The 12,462-nt window shown below is 44.5% G+C and overlaps 1 protein-coding gene and 1 long non-coding RNA gene across 2 annotated transcripts in view; both read left to right on the top strand.

The window, feature by feature from the left end:
* The window catches only part of LOC109526467 (ADP-ribosylation factor-like protein 8A), a 43,064-nt gene extending 31,349 nt beyond the window's left edge, over positions 1-11,715 (top strand). Inside the window, exons 2-7 of the mRNA XM_019887756.1 lie at positions 1,739-1,819; positions 1,885-1,958; positions 2,057-2,150; positions 7,788-7,855; positions 11,041-11,111; positions 11,326-11,715. Of these exons, the coding sequence (XP_019743315.1) occupies positions 1,739-1,819; positions 1,885-1,958; positions 2,057-2,150; positions 7,788-7,855; positions 11,041-11,111; positions 11,326-11,378 (441 nt within the window). The 3' untranslated portion in view covers positions 11,379-11,715. The remainder of the gene's footprint in view (positions 1-1,738; positions 1,820-1,884; positions 1,959-2,056; positions 2,151-7,787; positions 7,856-11,040; positions 11,112-11,325) is intronic.
* Positions 11,716-11,779: 64 nt separating this feature from the next.
* LOC109526468 (uncharacterized) overlaps positions 11,780-12,462 on the top strand; it is a 1,835-nt gene continuing 1,152 nt past the window's right edge. Inside the window, exon 1 of the long non-coding RNA XR_002170343.1 lies at positions 11,780-12,143. This is a non-coding gene — a long non-coding RNA (uncharacterized LOC109526468). The remainder of the gene's footprint in view (positions 12,144-12,462) is intronic.

Below are 12,462 nucleotides of genomic sequence, written 5' to 3'. Positions count from 1 at the left end.
TTGAATTTCGGACGAGGAGAATGTTGGTAATCCAAACAAAGGCTGGAGTCGATGAACAGTTCCTTCGAAGCTTTTAATAACAGAATATTCCGGGCACCCACGAATTACAGACAATGGCTGCGCGTCACGAGTGCGAAGCAGGAAGAGATTCACATCATTTTTATACCATCAGAAGGGCGGTACCGAGACACAAATTGTGATATCATAACTTTCGTTTCTCCTGAACCGATTCTCAGCTTGGCGCATTCCAAAGTTTGTGCGTCTTCAGTAGGGAGTATTCCAATTGTAGGTGATGATTGTTACAAGGACGCCAAGCTACACTGCGGGCATGGGAAAGTTATACAGCATGACGAAATATGAGCCGAATACAGACTTCACTTCTCATTGTCGGGTCCTCAAACCATGCAACCATCCGGCCGCAGACTGTCCAACAGCATCGACCTCTCCGCTGAACAAAGCGGGGCTTTGAAAGTGCTGCCCATTACAGGCGCAAAGCACAATCGCCTCGGGGCTGTCCAGCAACGACAGTCAAATGGAAGATAAGAAAACCTTTATTGTCTCACAATGGAGAAATTAGCAATTTACAGCAGCAAAGTTTGGAGGGAAGAAAGTAGAAAACAAGTATTTGCATGCACAAAATAAATAAACAAAATAACTGTACCCAGTACACAATGCAATATAAAAATACAAAATATAAGATATTAGCATATATGCAACTGCGTATATGCTGCATAAGGTGGCCGTGCTATTTGCATTGGGTGAGTGGGGGAGAGTCCAGGTTTTCAGATACGTATGATGTCTACTTTCTGTTCAAGGAGATACTGCAGTGCCGATCATACGCACGCACGCATGCACACACACACACACACACACACACACACACACGCACACACACACACACACACACACACACACACACACACACACACACACACACACACACACACACACAGCGACACACTCGTTTTTTGATTCTCAGCTTGGCGCATTCCAAAGTTTGTGCGTCTTCAGTAGGGAGTATTCCAATTCTAGGTGATGATTGTTACAAGGACGCCAAGCTACACTGCGGGCATGGGAAAGTTATACAGCATGACGAAATATGAGCCGAATACAGACTTCACTTCTCATTGTCGGGTCCTCAAACCATGCAACCATCCGGCCGCAGACTGTCCAACAGCATCGACCTCTCCGCTGAACAAAGCGGGGCTTTGAAAGTGCTGCCCATTACAGGCGCAAAGCACAATCGCCTCGGGGCTGTCCAGCAACGACAGTCAAATGGAAGATAAGAAAACCTTTATTGTCTCACAATGGAGAAATTAGCAATTTACAGCAGCAAAGTTTGGAGGGAAGAAAGTAGAAAACAAGTATTTGCATGCACAAAATAAATAAACAAAATAACTGTACCCAGTACACAATGCAATATAAAAATACAAAATATAAGATATTAGCATATATGCAACTGCGTATATGCTGCATAAGGTGGCCGTGCTATTTGCATTGGGTGAGTGGGGGAGAGTCCAGGTTTTCAGATACGTATGATGTCTACTTTCTGTTCAAGGAGATACTGCAGTGCCGATCATACGCACGCACGCATGCACACACACACACACACACACACACACACACACACACACACACACACACACACACACACACACACACACACACACACAGCGTCACATGATTCCAAATAGTGACTGTCTGAAAGACTGACACGTGATTGACATTGTTGTTGTAGTCCGGCCAGTTCAGTGAAGACATGATTCCCACGGTCGGCTTCAACATGAGGAAGATCACCAAGGGCAATGTCACCATCAAGGTGGGTCCTCGCTCTGTCACCATGAAAATGTCCTCAATGGAATTGTAACGCATGTGTGTGTACAGCTCTGGGATATTGGCGGGCAGCCGCGTTTCCGGAGCATGTGGGAGCGTTACTGCCGAGGAGTTAGTGCCATAGTGTAAGTGTTCCTCAATGTTTCGCCTTTCTTTCTTATCTTCTTCATGTGTGGTGTTCTCGGGGAAAAAACCCCACAGATTTGTGTTGTTGTGTTTGCAGATACATGGTGGATGCGGCCGACCCGGAGAAGATTGAAGCCTCCAAGAATGAACTCCACAACCTGCTGGACAAACCCCAGCTGCAGGGAATTCCTGTGAGTGTGCAACAGAACCTCTCATGTTTAATACTCACATGGAAAACATTGTTGTTACCCCTCTGTTAATGAAAGAAAAATCCTAAATACCTTGAATATGACCAAAGTAATAAAAAAATAAAAAAAATTGTAATAAAAAATAACCAATGAAAATCAGACATTGCTTTTGAATTGTGGTTCAACACAAACAATTTTTACAAAACAAACTCATGAAACAACCCTGGATAAAAATTACGGGACTCTTAATACAGTATATCTTGTTGCACAACCTTTTGGGCAATCACTACAGTCAAACCATTTTTCTACTGCAACTTTCATGGATTCTTCGGTCTGATCCTTGGCTACAGAAACAAGCTCTAGGGACATGGAATGACACCTCTCTGGCAGGGAAGTAGCCCGAGCTGGTGCACAAGGCAAAGAAGTTCTGAGAGACAAAGTCGGACTCTCCTTCACACACAGCTTGGGCTCTGGTCCCATTCCTCTAAAAAGAGTTTGGACTCATCCCCACTCTTGAGTTGCGCACGATGAGAGGCGTAGAGCACGTAAGGGCATACTTATTGTCCCCCCCCCGGCTTGACGCCTGTTGATTGGGGTTCACCCAAGTGGATGAGAGGGTAGCCTCCTGACAGTTTCAGGTGAGGGGACAGGTCCTGACTGTTATTTGTGCTGATGCACCAAACGGCAAGTCAAGAGTATCCACTCTTTGTGGAGTCCTGGAGGTTGCTGGACAGCGCTCCCCATCGAGAACACTCTTCTGATGGTTAAATTCAGTGCTCATGTGGGCAATCACAGTGAAACCAGGAAGGGTGTGATTGAGAGGAACGGGGTGTTCCTCCCAATCCCTCTCTTCCCCCACAATCATAACCCGAGTGGTGTTATGTTCCTGGACTTCTGTGCTTGTTATGGATTTTCCATAACTAACACATTGTTCAAATTTGGACACTCGTGTGAAGAGAGGGGCGCAGGCTGTCAACTGATCACCAGCTGGTGGTGTGTTGACTATCGTTGCACACTCCCCGAACCCGCTGATGGACACCAACGGTAAGGGATTATGTCAAGCTAATGGACTCCTCTTGGGCCTTTTTGGCCTGTGGGACTCCGGAGGCAGCTGAGAAGTACTGACTGGCCAAGTGGTGGTCGCCGAGGCAAAAACTCAAGCATGGGAGGAGTTTGGTAAGGCCATGGAATACGACATCTGGATGGCTTCTAGGAAACTCTAGTCTACCATTTGGCGTCTCAGGAGGTGGGAACCAGTCTACCATTAACATTGAGTAGAGTGGAAAAGGGGCACTCCTGACCTTGACTCAAGATGATGTGAGACGGTAGGGAGATTCCTTAGAAGATCTCCTCAATTTCACCGACACTCCTTGCTTTAGGGAAGCAGGGTCTCTGGTGACTCTGATGTGTGCTCTCTTATATCTGGGTTTGAAGTCATGAGGTGGGTTAAAACTCCTTGGTGGCAAAGCCCCAAGGGTGGATGAGATCCGTCCTGAGTTCTTAAAGGCTCTGGATGTTGTGGAGCTGTCCTGTTTGACACACCGCTACAACCACCCATGGACATCGGGGACAGTTCCTCTGGATTGGCAGACTGGGGCTCTTTTTAAGAAACGGGATCGTAGGGTGTGTTCCAACTACAGAGGGATCACAGTCCTCAGCGTCTCTGGTGAGGTCGATTAAGAGGTGCTGGAGAGGAGCGTCAAATCTCAGAATCAGGAGGTGCAGTGTGGTTTTCGTTCCAGCCGTTGAATAGTAGATCAGCTTGACACTCACTAGGCGCACCCAAGCCATTGAGGGTGTCTGCTTTTTGCAGATTTGGTACTGTTGACTTCTTTAAGACCTGATCTTTGACTCTCACTGGAACGGTTCACAGCAGAGTGTGAAGCGGTTGGGATGAAAACGCCTCCTAATCTACATTCCTTGCATCACCTATGGTCATGCGCTGTGTGCTGTGACCGAAAGAATAAGAACTTGGATAAAAGCGGCCGAAATGAGTTTCGTCCATAGGGTGTCCGAGCTCTCCCTTAGAGATAAGGTGAGAAGCTTGGTCATCCTGCTGGGGCTCAGAGTTGAGCCGCTGCTCCTCTGAATTGAGAGGAGCCAGATGAGGTGGCTCACGCATCTTATTCAGATCCCTCCTAGACGCCTCCCTGGTGATGTGTTCCGTGTGTTTACCACTGGGAGAAGGCCTTGAGGACAACCGAGGACATGCTGAAGAAACGTTGTCTCACACACACACACACACACACACACACACACACACACACACACACACACACACACGCACAAGATAGACCGGGGGACCTGGTCAAATGCCTTCTCCAAGTCTACAAAACATGTAGACTGGTTAGTTGAACGCCCAAGTACACTCCAGAACCCTATTGAGGGTGTAGAGCTGTTCCAAGACTGGGACAAAACAAGCACAGAGCTCCTCCTAAATCTGAAATTCAACCTCCTACCGACTGTCCTCTCTAGCACCTGCCACGACCTTTTGGCCAGAGCTCCAATCAGCTGCATCAACAATGGAGGCGCGTAACATGGTTCACCCGCCTCACCGGGCGAAGTTCTGCTGGAGGTGGGAGTTGAAACTCTTTCTGACTGGATTCTCCCTGTGGTTACAAGCAAACCCTCACTACACGTTAAGTCGGACTGGCATCTTCACCAACTTTTAGAGCCAACACACCACCAGGTGGCAATCAGTTGACAGCTCCACCCCTCTCTTCACCTGATTGTACAAAATAGGAAGCTACAAATCCAATGACCCGACCACGAAGTCATTCATTGAACTGTGGCCTTGGGTGTCCTGGTGGCAAATGCAAATATGGACACCCTTATGTTTGGACATTGTGTTCGTTATGGACGATCTGATGAGCACACAAGTCCAGGAACAAAGCACTCACTTTCTGATCGCGGGGGCCATTCCTCCCAATCACGCCCTTCCAGGTCTCACTGTCATTGCCAATGTGAGCATTGAAGTTCCCCATCAGAATGATGGAGGCGCGCTCTTCAGCGCACCCTCCAAGGACTCCAAAAAGTGTGAGTACGAGCTGTTGTTTGGTGCATAGGCATATAGACACAAATAGACCTGACCTGTCCCCGCACCCAAAGTCGGAGAGAGGCTACCCTCCACTGGAGTGAACTGCAATCTACAGGCGCCTAAGCTGGGAGGCCAAAAGTATGCCTAGATCTGCTCTGTGCCTCTCGCCGTGGCCAACTCCATCATCGAAGAGATTGTAAACCTCTCGAAAGGATTTGTACCAGAGACCAAGCTGTGTGCGGCGGTGAGTCAGACTATGTCGTATCGACATCTCTCTGCCTCACACACCAGCTCGGGCAACGAGGTGACATTCCATGTTCCTTGAGCTATCTTCTATAGATTTTAAAGCCAAAGTCCCCTTTGGCTGCTGAGCAGCTCACATAGCACCTGACCCCAGTGGACCTCCCACAGGTGGTGAGTCCATGTTCTTCTTTCGGGCCGAGCCGGCTGGGACCCATATGTGCAGGCCCAGCCACCAGACGCTCACCAATAAAACACCTTAAGGCAGGGGTGTCAAACTCATTTCACATGGTGGGCCACATACGGCCTGGGTAGATGTCAAGTGGGCCGGACCATTAAAATGATACCATACTTTGCCATAAATAACCAAAACAATATGTCTTTCCTTTGTTTTGGTATAAAGAAGCACAAGAACATTAGGAAAATGTTGAAATTAAATGAACATATCTTTTACAAAACATTTCATGAAGCACCTTACATTTCCTTTGACAAATGTGCAATTTACTTTTATCATTCACATATATGCATTGCAACTGATCCCACTGATTGTACAAACTTTAACAAGTAATTGGTTTTGAAAAATATAGTAATGCACTTTAAGATTAAACGAGATTGATAAAGAAAGGAAGTTTTAAACCATTTACACGTGCATATAAAATCTAAATGTAATCCCTGCCTACACCTTACAAACTAAGGAGCGTGCTATTAAATGTGTAAATGTGAGAGTGCTATTGATAGCGTCTGCTGTCATGGGTCTGTCTCAGTGATGGACTGAGGCTGCTGTTGTCTTCTTCTCTGATCAAAACAGTGTCCCCTAGCGGATACTCAATGAATTGCACCTTATTAAAAATATTTATTCTGTGTCTTTTATGCATTTTCTTCACTTTTAAATTATCCTGTGGGGCCTGATTGAACGGCCCGCGGACCGTATGTTTGACACCACTGCTTTACATAATCATCTCGCAGGCCGGATTAAAGTCCTTTGCGGGCCGGATCCGGCCCGCGGGCCGTACGTTTGACACCCCTGCCTTAAGGCCTGCCTCGAGAGAGGTGCCGCGGTGATCAATGTCTGGGGAAGGGAAAACAATGTCCAAAACTTGGACTCATCATAAGGAGTCTTTTGAACCCTGCTTTGTCTGGTCTCATATTTCGGACCTGTTTGCCATGGTTGACCCTGCCAAGGGCATAAAGCCCCAGACTACTTAGCTCCGACTATCAGTGGGACACAGAAACCCCTCCACCACCGTAAGGTGATGACTCAGCACTGCTGTGAATAGGGAATAGCGCTGCCTTTTAACAGTTTTAGTCCCCCTTGAATTTTTTAACCTTTTGCCACATTTCAGGCTTCAAAAATATTAAACCTTTTTTTTCAAGCAGCTCAAAAGCAGGGCTTGTGAAATTATTCACCCAGTTTTCAGTGCAACCAACTGACTCCAGAACTGCCCTGATCATTTTTGAATGATCCAATGCCAGGGTTCCCACGGGTCCTTAAAGTTCATGAAAATCCATAAAAAAGAAGTTGTAAAATTCTGTTCTTAATTGTCCTTAGTTTTTAGGGAAAGCTTCTAAAATTAATAAAATTCCTTAAAAATTAACCTGGGGTGTTCATTTCATGTGTGTATGTCATTTTCCCCACCCTTCCAATTAATAGTTTTGTCAGAAAATGCGCCTGGTGCTCTTCCCCTCAAACCCCGCGTTGGGGCGACATGCCTTCCTGGTTCCCGCTCTGCTTTTCCCGCCGTCTCCGCTCAGTTCCGATGATGATCATGTGATCACTTCGGGTCATTTCGGGCCAATTTGACATACAGTATGTCAAATAAAGGGTTAGCTGATTGCCCCTAAAAAAAATCTGTGACCTTCCTTTGGCAGCAATGATTTGAACACCATCTCAGTTATATGTGGCTTTCTGTTCATTAAATCCACAGTGAATCCCCTGCTGAACAGAGAAAAAGTCCCTAAAAATGGCTAAATTAGCCCTCAAAAGTCCTTAAAAGGTCCATAAATGAAAAACAAGTGGAACAGTGGGAACCCTGTAAATGACCTAAATGACTGATAATGATAAAGTCCACCTTTGTGTAATCTCATCTCAGTCTACATGCACTTGTTCGGTGATGGTCTCAGAGGTCTGTTAAAAGAATATTGGGGAGCAAACAGGATCATGAGGACCAAGAAACAATGCTAGTAATGCTAATATGTTAGAGAGGGTTTTGGCCTGAAGGAATATATATCACTTGCTGTACCGAGGTATCATAATACTTTCAATATCTATTTTGGTGAACTGTATCCTTTATTTGCAAGCATGTTTTGTCAGTCAAGATGACTGTAAAGTTATTGACAGCTGTGACATTGTGTCATGTCTTCAGGTTCTGGTTCTGGGCAACAAGCGGGACCTGCCAGGATCTCTGGATGAGAAGGAGCTCATCGAGAGGATGTAAGATCACAAGGAGCAATGTTCCCTCTAATTTTCCATTCATCTGAACATTCACACAAACCTCCTGAGCATTCCTTGGACCACACTAAGATCAGAATTGCACACGGTGGTCAAACCAAGTTATCACACCTTCCAAAACCTGAGATCACAAGTTACACGATGTAGGTATGTTTCCAAAAAATTCAAACCACCTAATATCAAAATAGAGGAGAGAGATTTCTTTCACAAATAAAATGAGCCTCTTTGTCAGAATCAGTTGAGGATTAAGGATTTTATGCCACTATTTATTTTGTGAAATGGCCCAAACTCACTTGTCCTGAAATCAAAATGGAATGTCCTGAAATCAAAATGGAATGTTTTAATAATCATAAGTTTTAATAAATGATGGCTTCCGCATTTGCTGTCTTATCATACAAAATAAATGAAGTGAAGAATGCCGAGTGACACTTTACATCAACATTATGTGAGTATAAAAACAGTTGAAAACAATATTAAAAGTTGGATCATGTTATTACTAATTTCTGCAACAGTGTTGAGATGCTTCACTTGTTGCACAATATTCCTCAATATTCCTTTATTTGAAGGACTTTACCTAACCCAGTAAGTACGAGAACTTTCTCAAATCACGCTAGATCAGGAGTGCCCAACCAGTTGATCGCGGTCGACCAGTAGACCCCGGACGGATCCCAAGTCGACTGCAAATGTATTACAGTCAAACCTTGGTTTTCGAACGTCTGTTCTCGACCAAATCGGTTTTCGACCAAAAATTTCGAGTTTTTTATGCCTTGGATTACGACCAAAAATCAGTTCTCGACCAAACTGAGCGCACTTGAATGCGCCACTTGACTCCTCTCGCCTTCCTTACACGAGGAAGTGACGCTTCCTTGGGTAGACGAGGAAGTGACGCTTCCTCATGTATGTAGCTTCCTTTGTGAGCATACGTGTTCAACAAAGATTTTTTTTTAAAAAAGAGCGTGATTTCGGTTTTCGAAAAAATCGGTTTTCGAACAGCCTTCTGGAATGGATTATGGTCGAAAACCAAGGTATGACTGTATTAGGTTTGGTGTTACTATACACTACAGCCTACACAACTATCAGTTTTACTTCCACAAAAAAATATATTTTTTAAGAAGGTCACCTTTTACTTACCGTTTTGGCCCGAATATAAGACGATGTTTTTTGCATTGAAATAAGACTGAAAAAGTGGGGGTTGTCTTATATTCGGGGGTCTAGACATTATACCCATTCACGACGCTAGATGGAGCCAGATATCATTGAAGCGAATGCTGAACTTGACTCCCCAGGCCAAAGTGAACCCCTGCCACAAAGAATAAAAATAAAAATAGCGGTAGCACGAAGAAGAAAAATAAAAAAATCGTGGTAACAAGGAAAAGAGAAGAAAATAATAGAAGAGATAACAGAAAATGGAGAAACGTAGTGACAATCTGGATAAAAGTGGGTCGAAGATCGGCAGCTGAGGAGAAGTTATGATGTAATTTACATTTCAAAAACCAGAAGCCATTCATTTACGAATGTGATTGCACTTTAGATTTGAATGAGGCAAAATAACATGCTCTTTCTCTCAAATATATTGTGATAATCATTTGTTTCAGATGTACTGTAATTATTTTCTGTATAAAATTTTATTTTGTGTTCAAAAAGTCTTTTTTCAAACTTGAGTCTTGATTAAGAGGGGGTCGTCTTATAATCAGGGCCATCTTAGATTCGGGCAAATACGGTACATTGTAGCATGCCCTGCATCACAGGAAGTTGTTCGCAATCAGAGTCATTAAGATACAACGATTTTATTTTTTAATTCTCATTCAAAGCTTGTTTGTTTGCTCTGCAATGCACTGATGGCATAGGCAAAGATGTGATGATTCTTCACTTTACGTGCTCCAAAAATGCGGCCTTGCCTCCGTGTGACAGGTTTCCCACTAAGGCAGGCAATGATTTTCTTTTTAAAAACTTAGATAGCCAACCTGCCTCGTGTCTGGTTTATTTTTCTTTTTCGTTGATGTTAGTATCCGTGATGGTGATTGCTCATCATGGCATGCGTGTGTGCGAGCGTCTGTATGCACACATGCGTGTGTGTATGGGTGCACATGCGTGAATTGGTCAATTGTGGGACGTTTGCTGCATGAAAAGTAGAACCTGGGTCAAAAAAGGTTGGGCACCCCTGCTCTAGATGATGCTAAGCAATATTACAAGTCTTTGGTGGTAAATATTTTGAGGCTAATTTAAGATGTGAGATCATTGTAACAGATGTGTCAAAAATGATCAATACTACGGGTGCTCTGAATATGTTTGCCTTGGGCATCCAAATGATAAGCTACACCTGAGCCATCAAAGTGTGCGGCTCATGCAGTGATGACGTACGCAAGAACTTGTCAATTCTACAACACGTTGGCTTTAGATGTACATCATAGTACTGTGCTTCAGTTGTGAAAAGGTTTTCTCACTTCAGCACTGGTGCACTTTCCTCTGGTTGGTTAAGAGGGTATTGGTGAGGTGACGAGTGGACAGCGCCAACACCGGAAAACGCAGCATCTCCAATTGATGTGTTGTCAAACACATCCCAATAATCTGCCAACTATTTTTGCTCGTTTTCAACCTGTTTGAGCAATCAGACCAATGTGTGTTCTTTTGTTTTAATTATGCGGAACAATATGGACATAATGAGTATAGCGTATATCTATGCTTGTCATCAGGGTAATAAAGAAGCCACGACAGTAGCCATAATTAACAGAGACCAAGCCCCCCACAGGCATAATGCTTTAAGGTACATCAAATATGGCACATAGGACCCAAGACATGGTAAAATGTGGTCAGTGGGTGTCTTTGCTGAAACACATGGTCCGTGTGTGACAGTGATTGCACCGCATGGTGCACCTGTCAGTCTGAAATGCTCCCACAATGTCCCGATTTTATTTATTTATTTTGGGGGGGGTTACAAAATTTTCTTCCCGCTCTGTCAACCGCATGTGCCAAATAAAGTATGAGGCGAATATGAAAATGCAAAATGCCAATACAGCAAGTTTTTTTGTTTTTTTTTCACTGTACACATTTGCTGTGTGCTGCGGAGCCTGCAAGCAGTGCACCATTGCCCTCATGCACAGCTAAATCTGAACGGCAATCCCAACCCTCGAAGACGTAACTTCCTAATTGTGATTTGTGTTCTCCAGGAACCTGTCGGCCATTCAAGACAGAGAAATCTGCTGCTACTCCATCTCCTGCAAGGAGAAGGACAACATCGGTAACGCGCAAATGTCTCATTGCTCACGCCACCCAAATGCACATCACATTGACCGCATGATATTACATTGCCACCGTGCCATACACCTCGTCTGCAATATGACACTTGGCCGGCTGCCGTTGTAGTCGGCGTTGAAAACCAAGCACCTGACTTTGTGGCAGCATTTGACAATTTCCTGTCCCCCCACCATGGACTTACATTTTTCTGTGTCCAGACATCACTCTCCAGTGGCTGATTCAGCATTCCAGGACCAAGAGGAGTTCCTGAGAGTAGACATCCCCAAACATACCCACCCCACCCAACCAGCCTGGCCACATCCACTTAACCAAACCCCTCCCCCCCATCATTCTTCCATCTTCATGGTTTTTTTTTCCATGTTGCATAAACTCTACGACCCTTGAAGCACCTGCCTCTTAGGGAAACCAGGCAGAAAGCAGCAAACGTTACAAATGAACCCCGCTCCCTGCTGATTGTCTAACGAATCTCAATTAAAGTTTTTCACAACAAAGCAAAGAAGAAGAGTTTTAAACTTGGTCAGGTCACCTCATTACCGTGTCAGCCATTTTGACTCATCCTTCTGGAACCACACAAGCAAAATGAAAGTCTAAGGACTTTCATTTTGCATACATAATGAAACATACGAGAGAACGAGAGACGAGAGAAACATAACGTTTCTCTCGTCTTCTGGTCTTCATTTGTTGACCTTTCTCATGTCTTCTTTCTGTTTACCATTTCCTTACATTCAGAAATGTTTTATTGCACTCTTGATTTTTTTTTTTTTTTTTGGAAGAAAGTAATCATGACAATGTTGAAAACCTTTTCTTGTTAACAGCTTATTGAGTTCTGTATTTTTATTGTTGTTGTGTTTTTCACTTTTTGGCTGCCCGAGTCATGTGATAAAGGTCATGTTATTTATATCAAGAATAGAACAGTTTATCAATCATTTGAATCGGACCCATTGATCTGTTTTGGAAGATGTCGGCCATTTTAAACGTGATCCGTACGTTTCTTCTCCAACACAAAGTGAGCAATGTAAAGCCCCGTTCACACGGCAACGTTTGGTCCGACGCAGCTCCGAAATAAATCCAGTCGAGCATTCACACGTGCACATTTGCTCCGGCGTAGCTCCACTAAAGAGCTTATACCGGACCAAATTTGATCCACCTCAGGGAGGTGGTTTAAAAATTTGCTCCAGAGCAAATGCTCGTTTGCTACACTACGCCGAAACAAATGTGCACGTGTGAACGCAGCTGGATTAAATTTGCTCCAGAGCAAATGCTCGCTTGTGGGGGAGTGGCCTCGCTACGCTCGCTACCAGATGCACGGAATCCGACCCCGGTCGACAGTGACG

This window comes from Hippocampus comes, unplaced genomic scaffold (genome assembly GCF_001891065.2).
Source record: "Hippocampus comes isolate QL1 unplaced genomic scaffold, H_comes_QL1_v1.1 scaffold245, whole genome shotgun sequence".
NCBI lineage: Eukaryota > Metazoa > Chordata > Actinopteri > Syngnathiformes > Syngnathidae > Hippocampus > Hippocampus comes.
The sequence above is the reverse complement of the archived record's forward strand: the minus strand, read 5'-3'. Positions and strand labels throughout refer to the sequence as shown.